Source organism: Gobius niger, assembly GCF_951799975.1.
Source record: "Gobius niger genome assembly, chromosome: 1".
NCBI lineage: Eukaryota > Metazoa > Chordata > Actinopteri > Gobiiformes > Gobiidae > Gobius > Gobius niger.
This window is the reverse complement of record NC_136852.1, coordinates 22,532,486-22,558,010: the sequence shown is the minus strand read 5'-3', so window position 1 is coordinate 22,558,010 and position 25,525 is coordinate 22,532,486. Positions and strand designations below refer to the sequence as shown.

The 25,525-nt window shown below is 40.6% G+C and overlaps 1 protein-coding gene across 1 annotated transcript; it reads left to right on the top strand.

The window, feature by feature from the left end:
• Nucleotides 1-14,237: 14,237 nt before the first annotated feature.
• LOC306966231 (ATP-binding cassette sub-family G member 4-like) lies at nucleotides 14,238-25,525 on the top strand. The gene is made up of 16 exons (XM_079560914.1): nucleotides 14,238-14,324; nucleotides 15,327-15,384; nucleotides 16,908-17,157; nucleotides 19,751-19,868; nucleotides 20,191-20,323; nucleotides 20,476-20,526; nucleotides 21,507-21,652; nucleotides 21,773-21,896; nucleotides 21,981-22,095; nucleotides 22,166-22,308; nucleotides 22,925-23,023; nucleotides 23,103-23,271; nucleotides 24,149-24,249; nucleotides 24,562-24,720; nucleotides 24,787-24,905; nucleotides 25,227-25,525. The coding sequence occupies exons 3-16, from the start codon at nucleotides 16,917-16,919 to the stop codon at nucleotides 25,450-25,452; spliced, it is 1,944 nt and encodes a 647-aa protein (XP_079417040.1). The 5' UTR covers nucleotides 14,238-14,324; nucleotides 15,327-15,384; nucleotides 16,908-16,916; the 3' UTR covers nucleotides 25,453-25,525.

Genomic DNA, 25,525 nt, shown 5'->3' with positions numbered 1-25,525 from the left:
AGGGACAAACAGAGAGAAACGTCCTCATCAGACTTTATATAATAGTAACAAATAACAACTCACACTATCTAACACAGACCTGAATAGGATGAGCTTTACAGACTAGTGGTGGTCTGCTGTCAATGTTTCAGACATGTTTGACCAGAGGTTCTGGAAATGTGGTGCAACCGATGGCCTTTTTCTGGTGCTACTCCTGATTCAGTTATGAGACAATTAAAGGACTCTTTCTTTCTGATTTAGAGATTGTATAATCCGATTTTAGATTTTGTCTGTAGTCTTGAGAGGTAAGGAATCCTTTAGTCCAAGTCTGAGCTGTGTTTAGGCACCTGTTTAGTTGAGACCTGGATTGGACATGCTTAAGTCATCCTGATTCACTCTTGATAAAAATCCCTACTTCTGGTTCATGCTTTGCCAGGGTTTAGAGCTGGTTGAGTCCTATTTTAGATTTTATAAGGTTTATCACGGTTTGCTCCTAACATACAAAAGGGGCAAAAAAGATTTTGTTTGCTTTTTTTTTGAGGGACCCCAAATAACCCTCACAATGCTTTAATTAAGATTTAAATCTGAACATAGCAATTTGAATGGTCGTGATCAACACGGTGCAATCCGACAAATATTTAGGGAACCTAATGTCCACTGCGAGATACAAAATATCTTCTCCCTTGCATTTTCAGAGGTGGCACTTGGTATTGCTGTGTGTTTGAGAGTCAGCGTTACAGACATGAACGCATCTGGACCCAGCGGAGAGTGTAGATGGGGCCAGGTGGAGGAGGAGGTGAGAGAGGGAGAGAGAGAGAGAGAGAGAGAGAGAGGAGTGGGGGGTATGTCCAGACGGCTGAAGGATTGACCCCTGGAGTGCAAAGGTTATGGGAAAGAGCCGGTCAATATCAATGCCACGGCTGGATAAGCTAAAGCCGCATGTGTCTGAGGGGATGGGACGAGCTCGAAATTAAAAAGCTACAACGTCGGACAAAAGAGGAGACAGCGCGGTCAAGCTTGGCCGAGTCACTTCAGAGATTTATGAGAAGAAATATTGTCTGAGAGAGCAAACATTTGGGCAGTGCTAAGTACACAGATTTACTACATAAGGAAGTCAGCTAGTTTAACGCATTCAACAGTTTCACTAAAAGAACACTTGGATCCAATATAAGACGGATGCTATGGTCTAAAGCTGCAAGTACAACAGGAACAATTACCTTGAGGGAAATAAATATATTGCACTGATCAGTAAAGCCAAACAATGAACATTTCTATAGGGCAAAGAGCAAAGGTTTAGGGCTTCTGAAGATGGTTTCATCAAATTTCTTAAGAAGCCTCACCAGATAAATATTTACTTGGAGAGTAACATAACAAATGCATTGCTGCATTATTAATAAATTCACCATCATTTCTTATCGTGTCACTTTTTGCCTTATTTATCATCAGACCTAAACAGAGGCATTATTATAATTCTTTGGGTAAAATGTAGCTTAAAACATACACGTTATGAATACATTTTGGCATTTTGTTTACTGGGTCAGTCGCATCTTCTGAAATCAAAACCGCTTTTATCTATGGCCTAAATTAATACAGTCTGTATTTAATCATATTTTTGTATGATCTGAGCAGTTTCTACAGCACAGACAGAGGAACAAACAAAATGTTTGGTCGCCATAAAAATTGTCTGCCCCAAATAGTAAATATGATTTTCAGTCAGTCACAACTTTTCTTGTAATGCGCAGTATTTTGAGCACTTTTATCATCTAAAGGTTACGATATTTTGCTTTAGATTGTTAACTGCTATGGCAACGGTCCTCATTTCAGCAGTTCGGGTAGTGATTTTGATTTTTTTGACCATATGCCCTTTCATACACTTTTGTCCATTGATAGCCTTTGTGGATTATATATATTACACTGACCACTTTTACACACTGGAGAAAGCTTCATAAATAAAAAGTCTTTTGTGCTGGCTCTTAACACTGTAGCAGGCGCAACCACAATCTGCTGTCAAGAACAAAACAGACAAATTGGCTTTGTCCATGTCCGAAGCACACGGCCCACTGCAGCTCTCAGCTCAATACCCGCTCATTAGCCCTCTCGCCCCTGTTCTCTGAGGGGCGTGTGACCTCAGCTTTTGTCTGGGCAGGACCTGTCCCGCACGAGCTCAGGCGCTACACAAAGCCCTGTCATTAACTCTGGATCTGTGGGACCCTCCGCGCCCACTGCCCTAACCCCAGAGCCGCCTTCAACACCAGCACATCCCGTCTGGGGAGAAATGAAGTGGGTTAGATAAACAGCAGTTCAATGTTTATCAAGTGCACCCCCACAAAACTATCGATAAGTCCCCTCTGCCGTCTGAGGACACGATGCCTGGTTTTAGGCCTGGGTGAGTCCTCATCCGGGTTGTATATTTCTTGAAATCAAAAGTCTAATATTTGGCTTGAGCCTGGTTTAAATAATGCACTAATGCACTTAACCCAGGAGTAGACTTGGTACCATAAATGGCCACAGATTCTATAGAACTTAATTTCTTCAGTGTCAGTACTAAATAAATGAAGTACTACTGAAGAACCAAAAACTACCTATACTAAAAATTGAATTAAAAATATTGGTTTGTCTACAATTTATGAACTGATTCATTCCCATGATATTGTTCTCTAGAGATAATGAATAATGTAGCAAAGGTATTAAAAAGGATCCTTCCGGTATTGGTACTGTAAACTAAGTACTGTTAAATTACTGCTACCAAATAAAAATGGAAATGTACCCAGCTGGAGCCACCAGCTGCCTTCTCTTGATGTGAAGGAGCAGCGGCTCTACAACAAGCTCTTCCCCCAGATTATTATTTATATGTTTAGTATAAGGTCTATTCTCTATTTTTTTATACATCTTTTTTGTGTGTAAATGTATGTGTTTAATTTGGGCCCTTAATCAGAGGGTTTGAAAAAGGTGCAGGTGAACCTCAGAAAATTCAAATTTGTTTAAAAAGTGCATTCATTTCTGATATTCAACTTAAACTGTGAAACTAATAGACTCTTTACATGCAAAGTGAGATATGTACAGCCTTTTTTTTGTTATAATTTTGATTATTATGGCTCACAGCTTGTAAAAACCCCAAATTAAAAATCTCATGAAATAAGAGTATTTTGAAAATGCCATTTGTAAGCCATAATCATCAAAATTATAACAAATAAAGGCTTGACATATGTCACTTTGCATGTCATGACTCTATATCATATATTAGTTTCACATTATAAAAATAAATGAACTTTTGAACAATATTCTATATTTTCCGAGTTTCATTAATAGTCATTGTAACAAAATTAATGTAAGAAGCAATATGACAAAATAGTCTAATTCTAGTATATTAAAAAAAGAAAAACAAAACAAAACAATGTAGCTGTTGCTTTATCTGGGAAGAATATAGTTAAAGGGTAAAAAATTAAATAAGTTTAAGTTACTGTAATTACTACAACTACTATTTATTATTATGCATATAAATACATACCTAAAAATGTTCTGAAAGCTGTAGCCCAAGTCTTGATAAAGATAAAATAAAACAACACATACTATTATTTGTTGTTGTTTGTATTTTATTTTCCCTTCCTATTATTCAGCACGAATCGATGCACACACAATCGGCACTGTGCTTATCAAGTTCATAAAGTGTCTGTGTTCTTCTGCCTCTTGCTATTGGTTTATTGACCGAGGAAACAACGAAACAAACCACTGCCAGGCTGAAATTGTTGCTCTCGCTCACTCTCTCTCTCCGTCGCTCTCTCGCTCTGTCCCCTTTCTCCATATGCTCTTTAGTGTCGTGTGTAGTTCCTCATTGCATCTGTGTTTGCTCTGGAACAGGTGGCACTCTACTGTCCCCATGTTGTGTGTAAGCAGTTTTAGGCTTGTCAGACACATGACGTGTCATTGGTGTCTGTGATCAGAGGATAAAGTAGCTGAACATGGACTGTAAGAGGGGCATAGGATTTGGGTTGTAGCATCACTTAATAAACAGTTTGCTGGTGACCGTAAATGGAAAATCATACTCAGACTAATTAAAGTGGCCCTGGGCATTTTTAGACAATAATAAATAAATGGAACAGATCCCAGTGACACACCGTATAACACAACTGTATAACTCTAATTTCAATGGTTCGGTTCTTTTCTATCATTCACTAAAGGTCTGAACAGGGAGAGAGAGAGAAAGAGAGAGAAAGAGGGAGAGAGAGAGAGAGAGAGAGAGAGAGAGAGAGAGAGAGAAATAGGGAGGGAGGGAAAGAAAGAGGGAGAGGTAGAGAGAGAGTGAAAGAAAAAAAGAGAGCAAAAGAGGGAGGGAGGGAGAGAAAGAGAGAGAAAGAGAGAGTAAGAGGGACAGAAAGAGAGAGAGAGAAAGAGGGAGGAGGAGAAGGAGAAAGAGAGAGAGAGAGTAAGAGGGAGAGAAAGAGAGAGAGAGAAAGAGGGAGGAGGAGAAGGAGAGAGAGAGAGAGAGAAAGAGAGAGTAAGAGGGAGAGAAAGAGAGAGAGAGAAAGAGGGAGGAGGAGAAGGAGAGAGAGAGAGAGAGAGAAAGAGAGAGGGGGAGAAGGAGAGAGAGAGAAAGAGAGAGAGAGAGAGAAAGAGAGAGAGAGAGAGAAAGAGAGAGAGAGAGAGAGAAAGAGAGAGAGAGAGAGAGAGAGAGAGAGAGAGAGAGAAAGAGAGAGAGAGAGAGAGAGAGAGAGAGAGAGAGAGAGAGAGAGACCGATTTAGGACTAGTCTGGCTGGACTAATGGGTCTACAATGTGATCTTCTACTGCCCTCATGTGGACAATGGGAAAGATGTCAGCAAGAGTATGAGCGCCAAACAGAAGCTGGACTGACAGACAACATTGTCAAAGAGGAGCTCGACATGTTCGTCAGCACTGACACATTCCATAAACTCATTGGTCCTGTTTTACGGAAGTAAGAACTGGATGAAAAAAAAAAGGCACAGTTGTGACGGGGATGTGGACAATCTGGAATGTCATAGTTATGTTTAAGAGTGACTGGGAAATATATATATATTTTTTTTTAAACATGTGGTGTAGCTTTATTAATAACCACACTTTTTTTTATCCCCAGGCCCAAGTCTGTCTGTCTGTCTGTCTGTCTTTCTTTCTTTCTTTCTTTCTTTCTTTCTTTCTTTCTTTCTTTCTTTCTTTCTTTCTTTCTTTCTTCCCTAACTTCACATTTAGAGGAAACACGTGGTAGGCAGGCAAAACAGCCGAACGCATGCACTTGCCCTAGGACTACATCTTTCCCGTTTCTAAACTTATCTGATGGCAGGAGTATTTTTCAAAAGCAGCCAAGATGCCATATTTCAAAAGCTTTAAATTACCCACAACACCATGCGTATCAACCAAGGCCGAGCTAAGAGAAAACCCAAACACGTGGCAGGACTTACTTGATCCAGGTGATGCGCCTTTGCCCCGTCTCTTCCAGCGTTGCAGTGATGTCAAAGCGCGGCCCTTTCGTCTCTACCTGCCCTTTTATAGTTCTCATCCTCCTGCAGTGTGAGGGAATAGATTTCCGAGACAAAACCAAGACCCCCCCCCAAAATTGATCCGACCTTGAAAAAATAAATACATTGTCATCGATGGCGCTCATTAATGCTTTTCTTTGGCGAGGCCGCGGAGTGATTCACATCCAAACACTGAAACGTCAATGAGTAGAGGCACTCTTGTCATTATCGCGAGAGGTTTATCAATCCCCTGCTTTTGATTCCTCTGCGCTCAATAAAAGGAAAAGTTGAATTGGAGTTATGTCGGATTAGGTTCACTGTCGGATCGGTGGGCATGTGCGTAAAGTTTTGAGCCAGTCCAAAGACGCGCAGCGCGGTCATTGAGGTGATTTACACGATTGCACTGACGGTGTGGCATATTGGGTTAGCAGGGCCTTTCTGCGCAGACAGTGTCTCCTCCTGCTTTATTGGGAAAAGGGCACGGCGATTATTCAAACGTCTTGGAGCATATCGAGCTGCCTGCCACAACAAGCCGCAGAGTCGACTGAAAGTTATAGCTGCTGTGACGCCGTGAAAGGGGGGGGGGGGGAGGAGGGGCCCCGGCCGTCTCCAGGGGGCCACGTCGCCGATAATTAGCGATCAATCACGAATTGGTTTAAAAGCCGGAAAAGAACAGGGAGAGCACTATTAGGTTGCAAAGATTCGCTCTCCAATAATTGCTTTGGAGTTTTCCCAAGTCAACCAAGATCCTGTTTGCCTATCCACTCCTGTCACCTCATTAGTTCAAAGGACTGTCTGTCCTCTCATGGGCCACTGATGTTTGTGTAAGTCCCCTGGTCCGCCCTGGTCCCACAGACTGACACCAAGTCGAAATGCAACACTTAGGGTAAATGCTTTGCTGGCGGCAGTGGAAAAGAGATTATCAGGACCAATGCAATAACCAATATACTATAGTCATATTGGATACAGACAAGGCATCTGGTGCAAAATTTGTAGTTCCTTATGTGGTAGCTAGAATTTCCATGATTTGTAAGTAGACTTATTTGGCAACTTTCAGTTGGAACAGAAAAGACAGGAGCAACCCTATGTGTTTCTGTTCAGCAGGTTAAAGAGTTCCCAAACCTTTTTGGCTGGGACCCCTAAAATTGACACATAAACAACTTGGGACCCCCATTACATAAAGTTATTCCCTCTTACGCTACTGTAGGGCAGAAAGGATTTCACAAATTATATGCTATACGCTCTAAAATTATACTAAAAACAGAAGCACATTTTACTTTATTTCATCTTGAAATCATCTGGGGACCTCCACCCAAGGCCTCGCGACTGATACTGATAGAATTTATTAGAATGACTGAACCAGTAAATCTTTGGTCATACTTCCGTTGTTCTTGTTTATTGTATTTTGTTCATGTGAAGAACAGACCGTTCATTCAGATAATCATAATCAGGTAGAATCAACTGTCCTTGTTTTGTTCTTGTCATAAATTTGTGACTGGTTTCTGCTGCATTTAAAATTGTCACTGGAACACAGCCTTGGTGAAACTCTGCAGCATTCACCTCCTGGAGTTTACCAGCGCACTGCGAGTTCAGAGGGTGAGAGGAGACAGAGGCAGTAGCTCAGGCTTTAGTCAGTGTCCTCTCTCTGTACAGCTCACTCTAAGATCTTTCCACGCAGTGAGGTGGAATGTCCCTACACTCTATATGTAATTCATAGCACTACAAAGTTACTATAGAATTAAGCTAATATATGTCAATCTTTCTGAATGATTTATGATTCATGAACCATTAAAATTTCAAAAGTGGTTGTTTGCATTGTCCGTAACAAAGACAGCAGACTCAAGTTAGAGAGACCTTTGATAGTTAGTTTGTACCACTATGTAAAGCTGTAATACAGTAATACAGAATAGTAGTTTTGATGGAAACCTGTTGTAGAAATCTGAACCATTCTGTCCCTCTCATTATGTCACATAAGCTTTATGGACATTTGACCATTACTTTCAGTGACTTATGTTCAGCTAGCAAAACTTCATTTGTTCCTTCTCGATTACATCATTTGTTCCTTCTAGATAACCAGTCATCTAATCTATGTCCCTGTCCATTGTGTCTTACGTATCTGCTTTATCTGGACATTACATCTTTGCATCTGGACAACTTAAGACTACTCTGACTTGTTACACCATTGGTCCACTCTGATCATATAGTCGTATACAGACTGTATGTATAAATACTGTGTCCTGGCTCTGAACCAACAATAATTGGTGTTTCTGGCTCCTGTTTCCTTGTGTATTGTGAGCAGTGTTGGCCACCTGGAATCAACTCTTATTTCTGCCTCAAGCCTCAACGTTTGGAGACGGAGGGCTGTGTCGCTCCGTGGGGGGAAACGTCAGCACTAAGTTAAAGAATCTGCAGTTATTGTGGTGAGTTGTTGTTTGTTTCATTTTGATGTAGTGGGGTTTATCTTTTAACTGATATTTACTGGCTGGGCCTAAATCCTAGCCCACTGGCGTATCATATGTATAATTTGCAATTCAGACAGAATTTAGATGAGTGGTTTAAATTCTCACCACTTGTGGATATTAAACTTTTGATGCACAACATCCAATCCCGAAAACCATACTTACTCTAAGATCAATATATTGACACAACTCCAATCCAACATCAGGGCGAATAGTAACCAGCGGGCGCCCTGATCAGCCACTCAAACTGTTTTTACTTTTGATGCTTGAAAGCAGAAAATTGTATTCATTTTGATTTATTTCCTTTTTTTTCTTATACCTTTTTTTTTTTTTTCTGAATAATTAGATTGATAATGCAGCCAAATTATTTTAGGTTGCTCAGGTCCAAAGACCCACAGTTTCATGTTGAGATGGCAGTTGCTTGTTCTTCTACAAGTTGGCAAAGACAAACATGCTGATGTCAATGTGGGAGAGCTTTCTGGAAGACTTTTCATGGAATAAGGTCATCTATTATGAAGCAAGATAGAAATCCCCCTATCATGCTGCACTGTCTATTACATTGTTTCGTTGCTCCTATCTAATCCTCCTCATAAGAAACATAATAAAAATAGGTCTTTCCCAAGGATATAATTACACAAACCCATTGTTTAAAAAAGAAAAAAAATCATCTCTGGTGCTTTGCTTTAAAACAGTGAAACCAAACCAGACCAGTTACCGACGTTGAAGATGGCAAAGGATCTTTCTGCATCCGTTATTCTGCTGCTTCTGCTTGTTCTCTCAACTGTGACTTCTGGATGTAAGTTGTGCTCTTATGTACTTTTATAGTAAAATTACCATGACAGATTTTGGATTGTTTGTCTTGCTTCAGGTGGGCAGGCTCATGGTAAAACCCACACTACTGTAGGTATGTATATTTATGTTTTTTCATCTGCACAAATCACTACTAAAAACAAACTGAATATTATCAGTTTTGTTTTATATCAAGTATTAGTTAAATACAGTCCTATGTTGGCACCTTTACAGTGCAATTATTTATTTTTAAAATCAAGTAATACTGTACAAAGAACACATTGTTTTTTGTTTTGTTTTCTAGCTCCATACTCTGCCCAAACTGACATCACAATTGAGGTGATAAACTCTGTAAACAAAGGACCCAAAAGAATGTACAGCACTTACACTGTCTACAGAGGCATCTTGATCGGAGCAATGAGGAGACTCCAAGAGACCAATAAACACTTTAAGTAAGTCATAATTTATTACATACATAACATATAGTGCAGTAGATCTGAATTTCTTGATTTGTATTGTTTTATTCAGCTTTGCCTACACTGAGCATTCAGACTATGGTCCATATCTGGAAAGTGTGAATGGTTTGGCAGGAAGCCTCACTGACCGCACCTACTGGCAGCTGAGGGTCAAAAAACCAAATGGAGTAGTTGTAATACCCGATGTTGGTGAGTCAAAGCTATTTCTACATCATGTGATATCAACCTTTCTGACAACCATGCCCATTTTATAATGTATTATCACCACAATCGTTACTAAAAGTTAGTTAATAATAGTTATTTACTAGTCTAATCTTGATTATCAATGTGTTTGTCAACCATCATTAAGTACAAACTTCACCCATTTGTCTTTTGCTTTGTGAGAAAAAGGTGTTGCATTGGGAGTGTGAAACTTGAATAGGACCTCAGCATTTGAGTGCAAGTAGAGCTATAATAATGCCTTCTTCTGTAATAGCGCCTTTCCAGACGCTTGAAGTCGCTTTCTAATTGTTTGCATTATTCACTCACTCCATGCAGCGTGTTTCTTGTGTGCTTTTTATGGAGCCATTGTACATAAATTTATATATACCTTAATGCACACGTCATCATCTTTCTTCTTTCTATGGATTTTTTTTTTTTAATCAAATTAAACTGACACAGTTTTGTTTGTATATTTTTTTTCCTCAGGCATTGGGTGTTACATCCCGACCACAAATGATAAGATCATCTTTAATTTTACAAGCTACTGAATATTACATGTGAATCTCTGTAAATGTTGTGGCATACGGCATAATGAAATAGTCTATAATCTATATAATAGTTAATATAAAAATGTATGCAGCTTTCACGTACATATATACCTTAATGTAGTTTTCAGCCGTACAAAAATGTACAAAAACTGTGACAAAATTAAACCAATATCTGTGACTTGTTTGAGTGTAATTCATTTTTCCTGTGTATATCAGATCACACAAAATCCTTTACTCAGGAATGTGTATTAAATTTATAAATAAATTCCTCTTTTTTTTCTTTTTTTCTTTTACATATCCTACCATTATAACAAACACAAACGGCACAAGCACAAGTGAACAGAACTACAGCTTTAATGAGTCATGTGTCTTTTCCATAGACAGGATGTGGGAAAGTGCTGAATTCTCACCACTTTTGATAATTGAGGATGATGTTGTCATGAGCTTTTGGTACATAGCATCCGATCCCTGAAAGTCAACCACTGACATTAAAGCAAAACACTGAATCTAAAAACTTGGTATCATTACGTTTTCCTCTCATTACTCACCAACTTCAAGGCGACTACTGTCACCATTGGCCGATATCACCAGCAGCTCCCAGTAGGTCTGTTCCTTGTCACTGCCAGCCACACCGTTCACACTCTCAAGGAAGGGGCCATAGTTTGGGTCCTCTCTGACAGAGAATCTAAAGGCACATAAATAACAATAAGTAAATCGGCCCCAAACAGCAAAACTCATTCCCACTGATTATGATAGACTTTAAAACACACTTTTAATTCAAGCTTAGCTATACATTTAATTGCATTTAATCCCCCACTCATTGTCTCAACACCCAGGTATCTAGGTGTATTCCACTTCTGCTAATGCATTATCACTTGCACTTTGCATTGTGTTGTGGTCCTTGCCAGTGAAATATTATCAAAAATAAAATCACCGGTGTGAAAATTGAGCGTTGATATGCTCATTGTTGCTCGACTATATTTATCAAAACACCACAATATCACCTTGACAATAGTAATCTTGCCTTTCCCAATCACTATGCTTTACATTTAAAGGAACAGGCCACCGTTTTTACGTACATACTGAGATATGTTCTTACCTGAGCTTAGACAAGTTGATGTGTACCTGTCTGGTCTTTGTGCGTGCCCTCAGTCATGCAAAACGACCAAAGATGCATTTGGCCTCTTCCAATGTATTCCTGTAGCTCCAAACGGGGGTGAAGTTGGAAGCTACCAGGCTCTTCCACAGGCACGCACAAAGACCAGACAGGTACACATCAACTCGTCTAAGCTCAGGTAAGAACATATCTCAGTAAAGAAAAACAGTGGCCTATTCCTTTAAAAATCTAAAACCATGAGATACGGTCAACACTTATTTATCACATGTCTTACTTGAAGCCTGCATTAGAGTTCATGAGTCGGTTCATGGCTCCCTGCAGGATCCCGCCCTCCACCACAGAAGTGCCAAAGCTCTGTTCTGGACTGTTCTTCACGCTGTCCGTCACCGTGATTTTAATTGGGATGAACTTATACTCTGCAAGACAAGTTTTAGCACAAAAATCAGTCAAGCATTTCAAGTTGTTATCATGATACTTGCTGTACTTACCGGCGGTTCGAATACCGGGGAGCAGGAGAAGGGGCAGCAGGAGAATGGCAACAGGAGGCAAAGCCATGTCGTCGATGTGGAATCTTACCACCCGAAAGCAGCTTTATATACTTTCTCACTGTGTGGTGACTCTGGTTATATCAACGGGTTTGGCAATGATTAAGCTAGATACACAAGTATAACCTTAACTTTTGTGTTGGGGACTGATTTTGCTATCAGTTTGTGGAGGTCAAATGTACTGTAAATGTTTGTTTTTATCAGTAATGTTAATCTTGTTCTATTCAAATCAATGAACGATTGTTGACATGGTTTAACAGCACTTTTAGCTACAGTATATGTTGTGTTCTCCAAGGAAAAACACACCCTGAGTTGTGTTTTATCTCTTAATTTTGTTTATGTTTGAGTTATTACGGGTAATTAAGGGATGTCTAAAATATTCAGGACCATGGACAGAGATAGTGGTTAAAGTTAGAAAAATGTTTGAAATGTCCTTGATCGGTTGAAAAAGCCTCGTGCTCGTACATGTGCTGGTGAAGAATGAAACTTATCAACAACAAATACTTAGTGTACATGTTCCTTTGAGGAGCACATTGACCTGGACCTGTTCCAAAAATACCTTCAGGTGTATAGAAGATATCAGACTCTGAACTGGGAAAATTCCAGTCGATGACCGCAAACAGAAAGAAAACCAAGGCTTCTCTCTTGGAAAAGGTGAATTCTTTGGTATAAAGAGCCCATTGTTTATAGGGCCTAATATAAAGCTGCACTTTCATCGATGTTCTGTTCAGTTTCCCCCAAGTAAATCACCAAAACATTAAGAATAAAGTGATTTGTTTTTTTGTTTTTTTAAAGAAATCAAGCTAGTTTGTTTTAGAAAATAATATTAAGTTCCAGAAATATCACAGGATTTCATCAGAAAATGCTTCCTTGTCCTGTTGCCAGCGAGGTGTGGCAGTAATGTTTTACCTGGCAGAAAGAAATTGCAAACAAATACTCCAAACATGTGTCTGATTTACTGGAATAACTTTCTCAATTGATTATTTTTCAAAAGGTTTGTTCTAAACATGTGATTGCCTTCAACTGAATAAAATGATGAAGTCAGCACCCTTCAGTTCCTGCTTAACTGTAGTTTCTGAGTGGGACTTACTTTATTCCTTTACTTTCTTTATATTTATGAAAATTGTTGTACAAATCTCTAATGTATTTTGTCTCAGTACATGGGTGTTATTCTGCAAGGATAAGGGCAGCTCTCCTCTGTTCCGGATGTGTTGAGATCCTGCCTCTGGGTGTATTAAAGGGGGCAGAGCCACATTGTGCTGTAAGCTGTAGTTCAAGTCTGGACCTGTTGTGGTCACGTTTGTCGTCGCTTCAGTCTCAGAAATGCAGCGAGTCTTGGCCTGTTGCCAGTGTCACATCCACAAGGAGCACCAGGAATTCTCAAGAGCAACACTGGAAAAGGAAATATGGACATGACAACCAGCTGCTGTCTAGGAACTACCACTGAATCACGTGTTTTGACTGCCCGATTTATAGGCATATAATTGACTGAGTGACCATTTAACAAAGATGTTTAGCCTAAATATAGTCACAATGAGGGGATTTATAAAGTACATACTGCCTCTGTGTCCTTGGGCAAAACACTGGACTCACCTTGCCTGTGTATGTGTGTATGGCTGTTTCATTGGGAGTGGTCAGAGGGACTATTAAAAGCAGATTGTTTCCCTTGTGTGACTTAAGTGTGAATCAATATGTGAAGTGTTTTTTTTTCCCCCTTTAAAAGTTAAATGGAATAACACATAAGAGCTATCAACGTTGTTAATATCATTCATGATCAGAATCTGAAAGATATTGTACATAGGCCAATCCCAACGAAGATCTAAGTAAGTAAGTGGTTTATTTGCCATTGTGCAACCATACAACAAAATAGTGATCAGGTGTTAGTCCTGAGCCGCTGCAACTGAGCTGCGCCGCCACAGTGGGTCAACCTGACCAGCATGTTACTAAAGATATGGGATACCGTAGTACTAGAGGAAATCTGGTCAGCTGCCTTCTGTGCTCCTCTGATCCTCTGAAACGGTGCACTGCCTCCTGGGTGTGTCCCTGTTACAGAGCGTGGTGTCCTGCACTGGTCAGCTCCACCTCCTCCTTCCTCTTCCTGCTGAAAAGTTTCCTACATATGCTACACTTAAAGGGCACCAACGCCTGTCATTACCGATCACGATAAGGCCGACCATGTGACCAGAGGTGGTTGTAATTTGATTTGGCTGTTTGGCTATAATTTACTGGAGCCCATTGTCGTTCCTGGGGTCCAAGAAGTTATATTATAACTATATTTAATCTATTTTAATAAAAAAGTACTTTTTCAATGACATCAACAAAAAAAAAGAAAATACCTTTATTTACCTACCTGCACCTGCATCTGGACATCTTGGCTACTTTAACAATAAGGAACATGTCAGAAGAGAAAAAACAAGTCACACAAGTAAGAAAAAAACATAACCGTAGCAGAAGTTTAAAAAGATTCTTGAAGTTTTACAGAGCACAACCAGGACTTTATTTGTGTTTGTGTTTTTTGTTGTTGTAATTCAGCACAAATCCACCCGTGCACGTGACCATGAAAGCAGCGCTCTGCCATGTCAGTCCCTGCTTCAAGTCCGTGCGTCCACGCGCCCCTCCCTCAGACCACGCTCAGGGAACAGCGGCTCAGGGAGATGCAGAAGTACCACTGACTGGGAGCACTTTGACTGAGAGGATAACCAAAGAGAGGAGGATACTTGCCATCCCTACAGCTGACCATGTAAATATGTTACTAGGCATAATCTATATTTTCTGCCTGCTCGGCCTACATTCGTTTGTTGTCTTATTAAATCTTCTCTTACATAGGCTTCTCTTTTAGTTTTACTGGCGTAGTCTTAACGGGGACAAAAATGTTTTACTTGTATCTTTCCAATGATTCAGTTGCACATCTTGGGATTGAATAATTGCTTTGTGCTTTTAAAGTTATTTTAATGTGAAGGCCTATCATGTGTACAGTTGTTATTTTAACTATTTTGCACCAAATTTTAGTTACATAAAGGTTTGGTATAATCATGGGTCATGTCATGAAGACTGATGATTTTGTTGCTGTATTGTTACTTGAGTAATAGTATGAGGTTAATGTCTGTTCATGTTCAGGCTGTCACCACAAACAATACAATAGGTATTTATTTAGCCTCCATTACTTCTGATTGAGTCCCCTGTGCATCACTAACTGTACTGCTGTATTTTATGGCACCGTGCACTGTGGAATGTATGTGTGACTTTGACTTTTTCTCCTGTGACTTAGCATCTTGTGAAGTCATGGGAGAGCAGCTCCGCTAACCCACTTCACCAGCTCTGATCCTAAATCCTTATGTCAAGTTATGTAACCGCCAGCTTTATACTGTATCACAAGGGCAGAGTGGCGATTCTTACTTTGTCCTGCGCTCCCTCTCACTGTAAGCTGCGTTTTGAACGCATTAGACGTAAATACCAGCACCAAGTATATTGCCTCTGTTACTAATTCTGCTCGTTCTTCGACACGTTCCCACTCCATCTGCCCTTTTTCTCTTTGAGGCTAAAGATGTGACAATTTAGACATTGTGTAAAATGTATTTAACGACTCTTACCTTCAAAACATGCTCTTAAGTTACTTCAAATAGCAGATAAACTTCGGGTAATTACGAGTGTCGCCATAGCAATAAACATTCACGCTGAAACCCATGAATAGGCCATGTTGGAGCAATACAATTTGAAGCTTTGATTTTTGCCTGTTTTTCAGCACTTTAGCCTTGGACAGACCTTTTTATGGTGCGCTGCAAGCTTTCAACAGCCAAAAGGTGAGTCGTGTACTTCAAACTAGTCATTGACACAAACTAGATCATGCAACGAGAGGAAGCACCAATGCAACATCTCCTCGTAGTGTTTAACAGAATATGGCAACAGTGTTTTTATGTTGTATAGAGTGATTATAACATGAGAGACTCAACATAGTCGGTGTCAACCCTGTCAAAGAATGGCAAGAATGTAGTATACTTTAAAAAATGGAAGACATGAAAATAAAAAGTGTGATACATTGTAGAAAGAAGTGTTAGCCAGTGTCAGTAATTGAAGCTGGTCAGTCTCAAACAATGTAAAGTTTGATGGAGGCGACTTGGCCAGTTTGCAGCTTTACCTGCATTAATCCCGTGACCGCATTACTCGTTTTGAATTTGCTTTTAATCCAGCCGCCTTGGGGACACTCAGGTGGTCTGATCCCAGGTCAATGAGTTCTTCTCTGTTCACCATCAGCTCCCAAAGCCCCCAAAAGATCCAGCTCTCCTCGTGACCTGTCATCATGAATTTAGATGTTCTCATAATCTCTGCTCATTTCATACTGTATGGGCTTTTCTTTTTTTTTTTGCAGATTTTTTTCTCTCCAGGATCGCAACTCTTTGGGTCTTCTGCTTCACCAGATAAAGGCTAAAAAAGAAAAAACTGATTTTAATCCTGAAGGAGATTAAGGCTCATGTAAGATTAGACTAAGGTGATGTCTCAAGTAGCACAAGTGACTGTACCAGCGCAGACTTGGGAACCGTTTACAGTGCTGAACAAATGGGATTATTATGATCTTTATTGCCATAAAATCTTTACTCTAATGTCATCTCAGTCAGGCTACATGCTTGTACTGGGGCAAGGATTTATATGGGGAAAGTTGTGTGACCCTTTTCCCAGGAGACTCATACTGTAAGTCTCCCAAAGCTGAACTAATGAAGTCGTCAGTTCAAGTTTAAATACCTGTAGACAGGAGGTGGAGGATAGTTTGGATTAGCCTTAACAAGTCACGGAAAAACTTGATTCAATCTTTGAGTGATCAGTTGGATTAACGCACTGTTGATAGAAGTTATATTCATTTATAAGGTGTGTCTTTAAGTATGCACTGTAGTTGAAATAATGCAAAAAATTTCATGTACATTATGTGTCAGATTTGAGCTGCCATTTAGTTTAGTAGGTGCTTTTGAAAGTGAGATGTACAACGTTTGAATTAGGATCCTTTTCGATGCCATTCTATGATTTATTGCTATGTTTTGCCTTGATGCAAGTTTATGCCAGAATCAGGCTTCAACTTGGTCACAATAAATCATATCATCATTACAGTATGTGATGCACTTTTCTTCATACAGATTTTTCCAACGGACTGCGCCTGCGCACAGCAGTATAATTCTGAAGCCTCGGGTGCTGTTTTTTGTGGTTTTGCTCTATATTGCCAGTTTTTTTCTTCGTGTAGCAGAGTCTTTGGAGTGGAGCAGACTGAAGACTCACCATGGCTGCACGACCTGCCTTTTACCTGGTCTCGATCACCACTACTCCGTATTTCTTACAGATCCCTGCCATGGACAACAAAGCCCTGGAGCCGGACTCTGTGAGCGTGCCCATAGAGGACAGTGTCACGTGTAATGGGAATGGGACGATCCAGCAGCACGAGAGCAGCACCAAGACAAGCCTTAAGAAAGTTCACAACCATCACACAGAGGCGCAGCGCTTTAGCCACCTGCCCAAACGCTCAGCAGTCGACCTGGAGTTTAAAGACCTCTCGTACACCATCCAGAATGGGCCCTGCTGGAGGAGGAAAGGTAAGAAGCTAATGTAAAAATGATACTACACTTAAATGAAGCTACATGTATAATGCAAAACAAACAAATAGGAATCCTTAGACATTCAGGTATTAAATGGACTGTCCTGACTTTGTCTAAACAGCTTCCACAAGGCTAATGATAGAAGCTTGTTATTTAGTTCTGAAGATAAATGTCTGTGTCGGTTTAAGTGTTCAGACTTTATCATAAATGTACAATCTGAAATTATTATATTAATTATAATCTAAAATTATATTAGATTATGATCATCTAGCTGTCCATTCATAAAGCAAGGCACTCTAAGGAGGAAAAATTACATTTACCTTCACAGTTTACACTCTCCTAAAATTCACATCGATCATCATGTTATGTAATTAAAAGAAAGAATAAAATAACTTTCATAAGGTAAATGCTGTGTTTCTTGTGCTGTGGACATACTTGAAGTAGTAAACTCTGACCTCCTGTGTTGTCACAGTAGCCTTTAGATAGACCTTATGGGAAACGTAAATGTTTCTAAAGACCACACACATTAGTTCACGGTGCTGCTTCGAGTCCCAGGTTATGCACTTCCGGATTGAGAGTCTAACTATGTAGAGCTTCCACTGGCCTCTGCTGATATACTTTGACATCAAATACTACAGCACATTTGTAATAGCTTCAGAGGCATTAACTCTTGAAAGAAGACTTATTAATATTTGCAACCTTTGCGATTAGCTCATTTCAGCAGTGAGATTCAGATTTTTGTAAATAATTGTGCAGCCCTGATAACAAGTGATAATGTTTTTAGCGAAAATAGATAAATCACAACAGTCTCCCTCTATCAATCTCTGTATCAATTATTACAACATAATTGACATGTTGATAACAGAAGAGACAAAAAAAACTGCTAATCTTCCAGATGCACCTCACACACCTGGCCTGTTCTTCTCCTCATCCATCTTCCACTCTCACTTCAAGCATCTGACATTTTTATTGCCGTTATTAAACTTATTTGTTTTCAGTGTGCTTTGCTTCTTCGCCAGGGATAGATGAGATTATTTACTATAAAGCTAAGGGGTGAAGGAGGGGCCAAATCAGAGAGGAGGTGAAACCGGGTGAGCCCAGAGCTGCGAGGCTCTGTGTGTCATATATCAGCTGCACATTCCTTTGAAACAAGCCCTTATAGAAAGACGTTTTATTGGCACGCTCACTGCCAATGATTTTATATCACAGCTTCAAGTGATCCTTCAAACAAACCTCATCTGTCATAATGTTTTTATTTCTAGAACAAAGAAACACTGTTGTTCCTCTGGCAACAGGACTTGTTCAAATGTATTTTACGTTTGCAATGGCTTGCTTTAGAAACGGTCTTAAAAACATTCAAACACACTGGCTGCTGTATTTCTCAATCATTTATTGGTTTGTTTTTTTAACCAGAACTTCAGAGACAATTCTAACATTGGTATTTATATAGCCCCTCAAGTGGGAAGAAAATACTAATGATAATGGGGCGATGGTGGTGCAGGTGGTAGAGCGGCCCGTCCCGTGATCGGAAGGTCGTGGGTTTGAATCCGAGCTCTCATTGGTATATACATTGGTATAGGAGTGAGAGAGTGACTGGGTCTTTACTGTAAAGCGTTTTGAGCCTGATAAAGGTAAGAAAGTGCTATATAAGTTGATAAATATCCGTCTGTTGGATAAACAGAAGTTTAACTAGATTACAAGGGACGTGTATTTTTAGAACACAATTCTCAGTGCTTCAGTTACTTAAAATGTCAAAAAGCTGATCAAATGAATCCATAAAACATAAATATAATCAATAATCAGTTATAATTAAAAGCAAGGAGTGCTCTCAGACAACAGGCAGAAACTCTTTATGAGAGTCATGTGTTTCTGTTCTCTGACTGCAGTATCTGCACTGTCCCCCTGCACCCTGTGTTTGCCATAGTCCCAACAATCTGGGCTTTAACCTGGCAGTTTAAACTCACAAACCTCGCAACAATCCTGCTTGCTGCATAGAGTTACCTTGTAAAAAAACATTGAAAATATAAATATTATGTAATCATTGTAATCATATTGAGACGCTCCACTCAGTGCTTTGGGAGTTTGGAAACCTCTGAGCCATTTCCTTAAGGTGGAATTCACACATTTATTTAATAACAGTTCAACACAATTCCATCGACTATTCCAGAGAACTCAGTAGTTAAGAAGGAAGTTTTTCAAAACCCCATATTATAAATAATAACATAATTACATATTATCTATACCACTGTTTGTAGGGCCTTGTACTGATACCTGAACAGGAAAACACATACTTTTAAACAAGCCCATTTGCTGCTTGGTGTTTATATGTACTTGTGTTGCAATTAGAGACTATAGCATGTCTACCCGAAGATGGATTTAAAAAGGGCTAATTTTTGTGCTCATTTTGGTATGATGCTGCAGATCATGGTATTAATAACACAGCGTCATTGTAGATTTAACTTATATATGTGATTGGATCTGTTTTAGTTGATGTTTGTCACTGTTTGTTACTGTTTGTTATTGTTTGTCACTGTTTGTCACTGTTTGTTACTGTTTGTTACTGTTTGTCACTGTTTGTTACTGTTTGCAGGTTTTAAAGCCTTGCTCAAGTGTCTGTCGGGGAGATTCTGCAGCCGGGAGCTCATAGGAATAATGGGACCATCAGGCGCCGGCAAATCTACTCTAATGAACATACTGGCTGGATACAGGTAGGAGCAATGTAACTTTACACAACCCAGTAAAGTTACCTCCTGAATGAATTTAATGATCTTCTCTATGGGTAAGGAAGAAGAACATTTCACACACCACACTTGACACTTTACCTACAATCCACACAACAGTTTTAATATTTGTGACTGGCTGCAACAGGTAGGGCATCCACTAATGCCACAACAGAACAGGAATAGCTGAAAGATTAGTTTTACCTTCCAAAAATAGTCATCACAGCCCATAGAGTAATATGGCCAAATGAAGGTGTACCATAGTCTGAGTCACAAAAACTAAGTATCAACATTTTGTGTGTCTTTTCAGAGAGACTGGAATGAAGGGTCAGATCCTGGTTAACGGTAAACCTCGGGATCTGAGGACGTTCAGAAAAATGTCCTGTTACATAATGCAGGACGACATGCTGCTGCCACATCTCACCGCCAGAGAGGCCATGATGGTGAGACATACAGGGCCTGAAGAAATGGGGCAGTATGTTTTGAATACTCTTCAACAATGTATCTGCGACTGACAAGAACAGGCCTGTGCTTCCCAAAGCTCAAATACCTCCTGCATTACACGTTTATGATTATGATTTCCCGTCAATTGCAGGTTTCAGCAAACTTGAAGTTGGATGAAACTATGGATGTGAAGAAAAAACTGGTGAGGAGGATACATTTGTGGTACTACATAAACACTGAGCAAACCGTCTTGCATATTGCATGTCACAAACTTTATTCCACTGTGAGTTCAATGTCCAGAGAGAAAGAGAAGAGAGCTGGTTCTGGTGTTGAAGAGCGCCGTGCAGGGCTCTACACGCTGCAGGAACCTGATCAAAACACCAGCATGAGCGCCCCTCACACCCCCCTCACTCCTGTTCCATGCAAATGATTGGTCTTTCACAAGCTAGGACCACGCCACAACAAAGTGTGGAGTGAAACTGGGCGAGACTGTGGGTCAGGGCTCCGTCTCGGATTAACCCAGCTCTTCGGGACTTCCCCTCGACGAAGAAGAATCAGTGCTGAAATAGACATGAACGGAGGGAGGCTGGGGTCAACAGTTTCAAACAAACTGAGATTATGAGGCTTAGCTTGGTTTATATGGCTCATGGGTAATTAGAGGTGTTGTTAGGTGAAAGCAAAGAGGGGCTCGTGTGCAAAGTGTGATAGGTGAGGCGTGGTCCTGCTCCTGAACCTAGTTAATAAACATTGACTCCATGTAGGAGCTTTGCCATTGGCCATGGACGTCTGTTCAGCCCCCGTCCAACCCACTTACTGTACCAGGTACGAAGCTGTTGATAACAAATCGTTGGGAAAGTTATAGTATAAAGCCTGTGTTTAGAAATACAAGATCGGTCCCTCAAAGTTACTTTATATTATCATGCACTGATGTTTTCTCTTGAGTATCCTTGTATTATGAACCAAACCAGCTGGCTTTTCTTGACAATCAATCAAAAGAAACATCCAGCTCTCGCTCTCGCTCTCTATTGTTTGAAGATAAACAGTATCATCACATTGTCAAACAAGGAGGAATAATGTCTTCTGCAACAGACCTTAAATACTATTATATTACATGGTTCAAACTGTCACCTTACCTTACCCTGTGTCTAAGGTTTTCTGACGTGTCCTTCTATGTGAGTTCAGGTGAGTGAGATCCTGACGGCCCTGGGGCTGCTGGACTGCGCTCACACCAGGACCAGTGCTCTGTCCGGGGGCCAGTGCAAGAGACTGGCCATCGCCCTGGAGCTCGTCAACAACCCCCCGGTCATGTTCTTCGATGAGCCCACCAGGTGAGAGATTTGGTTTAATTTGCTCAATCTAAAAATAAATAAATATAAAAGTTCACACGTCATCTCTGTGGAAATGTATTTCTCACCTCTGTGTCCCTGGTTGTCCCTGTCCTTCTTCAGTGGCTTGGACAGTGTGTCTTGTTACCAGGTGGTGTCCCTCATGCGCTCTTTGGCCCAGGGCGGACGCACCATCATCTGCACCATCCACCAGCCCAGCGCCAAACTCTTTGAGATGTTTGACAAGGTCGCGCAGACATCGTTATGCACCTTTTTTTTTCATTGTTCTACAAAACTTGCACTGCTAGTTATTCATTATCATTTCCCACAGCTCTACATCCTCAGCCAGGGCCAATGCATCTACAAAGGCTCAGTGCCCTACCTCGTCCCATACTTGAAGACACTTGGCCTGTGCTGTCCCACTTACCACAACCCTGCGGACTTCAGTAAGCTGCCCTTGAATTCTTAAGTCGGAGCCTATGGTAGAAATTAACATTTCTCTTTTGACCTGGCCAGTCATTGAAGTGGCCTCAGGAGAGTATGGGGACATGAACCCAGTGCTGTTTGAAGCCGTCCAAAGTGGCCTGTGTGCTTTGGAGGAGAAGATAAACCTCGACCAAAGTAATGGACATCCAATTGTGGCCTCATCTAACCACAAGGTACATATTTAGTAAAGAAATGAACTGTGTGTATTCATCACAGCTCCCCATTTTCAAGGAATAGGCCACCGTTTTTACATACTGAGATATGTTCTTACCTTAGCTTTGACGAGTTCTTTAGGACCTGTCTGGTCTTCACCCGTGCCTTCAATCATGTAAACACAGCGTAGACGGCGTTAGCATTTAGCCTGTCCCCCTCTCCACTATAGCTCCAAAACAGGTCAAGATAAAAGCTACCAAGCTCCTCCACGTATTCCCTATTTAAATATGGTTACGTGAAGTGTTACACTACAAAGTATAATTACACAAAATTAAACAATGTGGATTTTCTAAGCGGATAAAAGGGGGAACTATATTGTAAGGTGTAATAATACCAGGAGTAGTTTGAATCCGCGCAGTAATCTTCACTTTACTGTGCGGATGCCAATGTAAAAACGGTGGCCTATTCCTTACATATGGTAAAAGCAACAAATGAAGAATGTTGAAAATACACAACATTTCAAAGATATTTACAGATCAGATTCTGTGACAAATACAACGAACATCCCCTGCTTGTTTTTTCTTACTGTCGGTGTCACAGTTACCTTTTAGTTGTAATGTTTTTGTGTTTCTCCAGGTGCCTGAACACACTGAGAGACATACTTTTGCAACAAGCACTTTAACACAGTTCTGTATTCTGTTTAAAAGGACATTTATAACAATATGTCGAGATCAGGTAAGTCATGGAAATGTTGCGTAACTGCCACACAGAATGCAAGCTTTATGATGTTTTCCACGTTTATTTCTGTCTGCAGGTTTTGACCCATCTCAGACTCATGTCACACATCCTGATAGGGGTGTTGATAGGCTTGCTGTATCTCCAAATTGGAAATGACGCGAGCAAAGTCTTGAACAACACTGGCTTCCTTTTCTTCTCCATGCTCTTCCTCATGTTTGGGGCTCTCATGCCCACTGTCCTAACATGTGAGTATTTTGCAACTGATGATCATGGTCAGTAAAACGCCTGTCTCTGTTATCTGGACTATAAAAACATACAGACACATCCTCTATGTGACCCCTCAATTATCCAGGAGTGTCCCATTGTAGGACTTGCACAAATGATCACAACTGAATGGTTGAAATGATCAAATTGCAATGATCAAATTGCAAACAAAAGTAAATTCTCCATGGATACTGTATGTAAAGTCAGCCTATGATTTAATTGGACCGAGACAGCTTACAAACGGCAACTTAAAGGAACAGGCCACCGTTTGTGCATATTGAGTTAAGTTCTTACCTGAGCTTAGACAAGTTGATGTGTACCTGTCTTGATCAAAGATGTTGTTAGCCTCTCCTCCGCTCCTCTATGGGGTGTTTGCATTTAGCCTCTCCTCATCTCCTTTATGGACCCAAACGGGGATGAAGTTAGAAGCAGCCAAGCTCTTCCACGTAGAGGAGCGGAGGAGAGGCTAACAACATCTTTGGTCTTTGTGCACGACTGAGCACACGCACAAAAACAAGGCAGGTACGCATCAACTCGTCTAAGCTAAGGTAAGAACATATCTCAATATGCAAAAACAGTGGCCTGTTCCTTTGAGCAACAGTGGCTCAGTTGCACCTGTGAAAACTGCTGTTGTGCCCTTGGGCAAGACTCGGCAGGTGCAGACTGGCACCCTTGAACCAATTCCACCAAGCCGCAGCTGCCCTAGTGCAGATGTTAGCATGACGAAATCTGATGAAAAACTGTAATGGTTTTCTAGCTGAAGTGAAGCCACAGTCAACACAGACCTATAAATCTTTGACACATTGCAACCAGAATGACACCTTTAAATGGACTTTTACTCATATCCTTACCCCTTAGTTCCTTTGGAGATGTCTGTGTTCTTGAGGGAACATCTGAACTACTGGTACAGCCTGAAGGCCTACTATCTGGCAAAAACCATGGCGGATATTCCTTTCCAGGTGAGCTTCGTAAAGAAGAGAAAAGATACTGTGTCTGAGAGCCTTCAAAATTGAATAAATGTAAAATCAAGCAATTGAGCTAAAATATTTTGTTAATATATTATGTTATTGATTAGGTTATTTTTGGTGATCACTACTTATAACAATGTTTGGTTGTATGATAATGTGACCTTAAGCTAGTGATGAACAAGTCAGCAACAAAAAGACCAATAAAGCAATCAAAGTATTTGGACAGGATGTGTATCTCATAGTGACAGTGAAAGACCCGCTTTTCACCATCCGATATAACAAACCGTTTATGCCCTCCTCCAGGTGCTCTGCCCTTTGCTGTACTGTAGTATTGTGTACTGGATGACCGAGCAGCCTCCTGAAGCCACTCGTTACCTGCTGTTCATGGCCCTGTCTGTGTGCACTGCTCTGGTGGCTCAGTCTCTGGGGCTGCTGGTCGGGGCTGCAGCCACCTCACTCCAGGTACCCCACCATACACCATGACCAAGTATTTCAGTCTGTTGTTATACAGTTGCTCTTTTGATACAGGTTGCCACATTTGTGGGACCTGTCACGGCCATCCCAGTGCTGCTCTTCTCTGGCTTCTTTGTCAACTTCGATACAATCCCTAAGTATCTGCAGTGGAGCTCCTATGTGTCTTATGTCAGGTGTGTACCAGAAAGATGGAAAAAATACACTGCATCCATATACTGTACAAAAAACAGCTATCTTATCTCAGGATCTGGGATAAGATGTCATGTAGTACTATGGATGAAAATGCCATGTGGTTATTTCACTTTAGCTCAGCCCTCTTAAGTGATCCTAATTAGGCCATCTGTTTGACACAAATGTCTCCTAATCATGCTGTAGATAATCTAACAGAATAGATTTGAGTAAAATAAGATTGTGATTTGTAATGCTATTATATATCATTATATCATACGTACTTTAAAGTGTATTGTTGATACCAGCCCTGACTGACTTTTCAGGTACAGCTTTGAAGGAGTGATTCTGTCCATCTACGGCATGAACCGCTCGGCGCTGGAGTGTCCGGGGGAAGTGTGCAGGTTCCAGCAGCCCGAGGAGGTGCTGCAGCTGCTCGATGTGGAGGACGCAAAGCTCTACATGGACTTCATCGTCCTGGGCATCTTCTTCCTCATTCTCCGCCTGGCCACATACTTTGTCCTGCGCTACAAGATTAAGGCTGAGAGATAGACTCCAGTTAAATATTGTGGTCCAGCTCTGCACAAACATCCATGCAGTATTTATGATGGGTTATTCTTGCCGC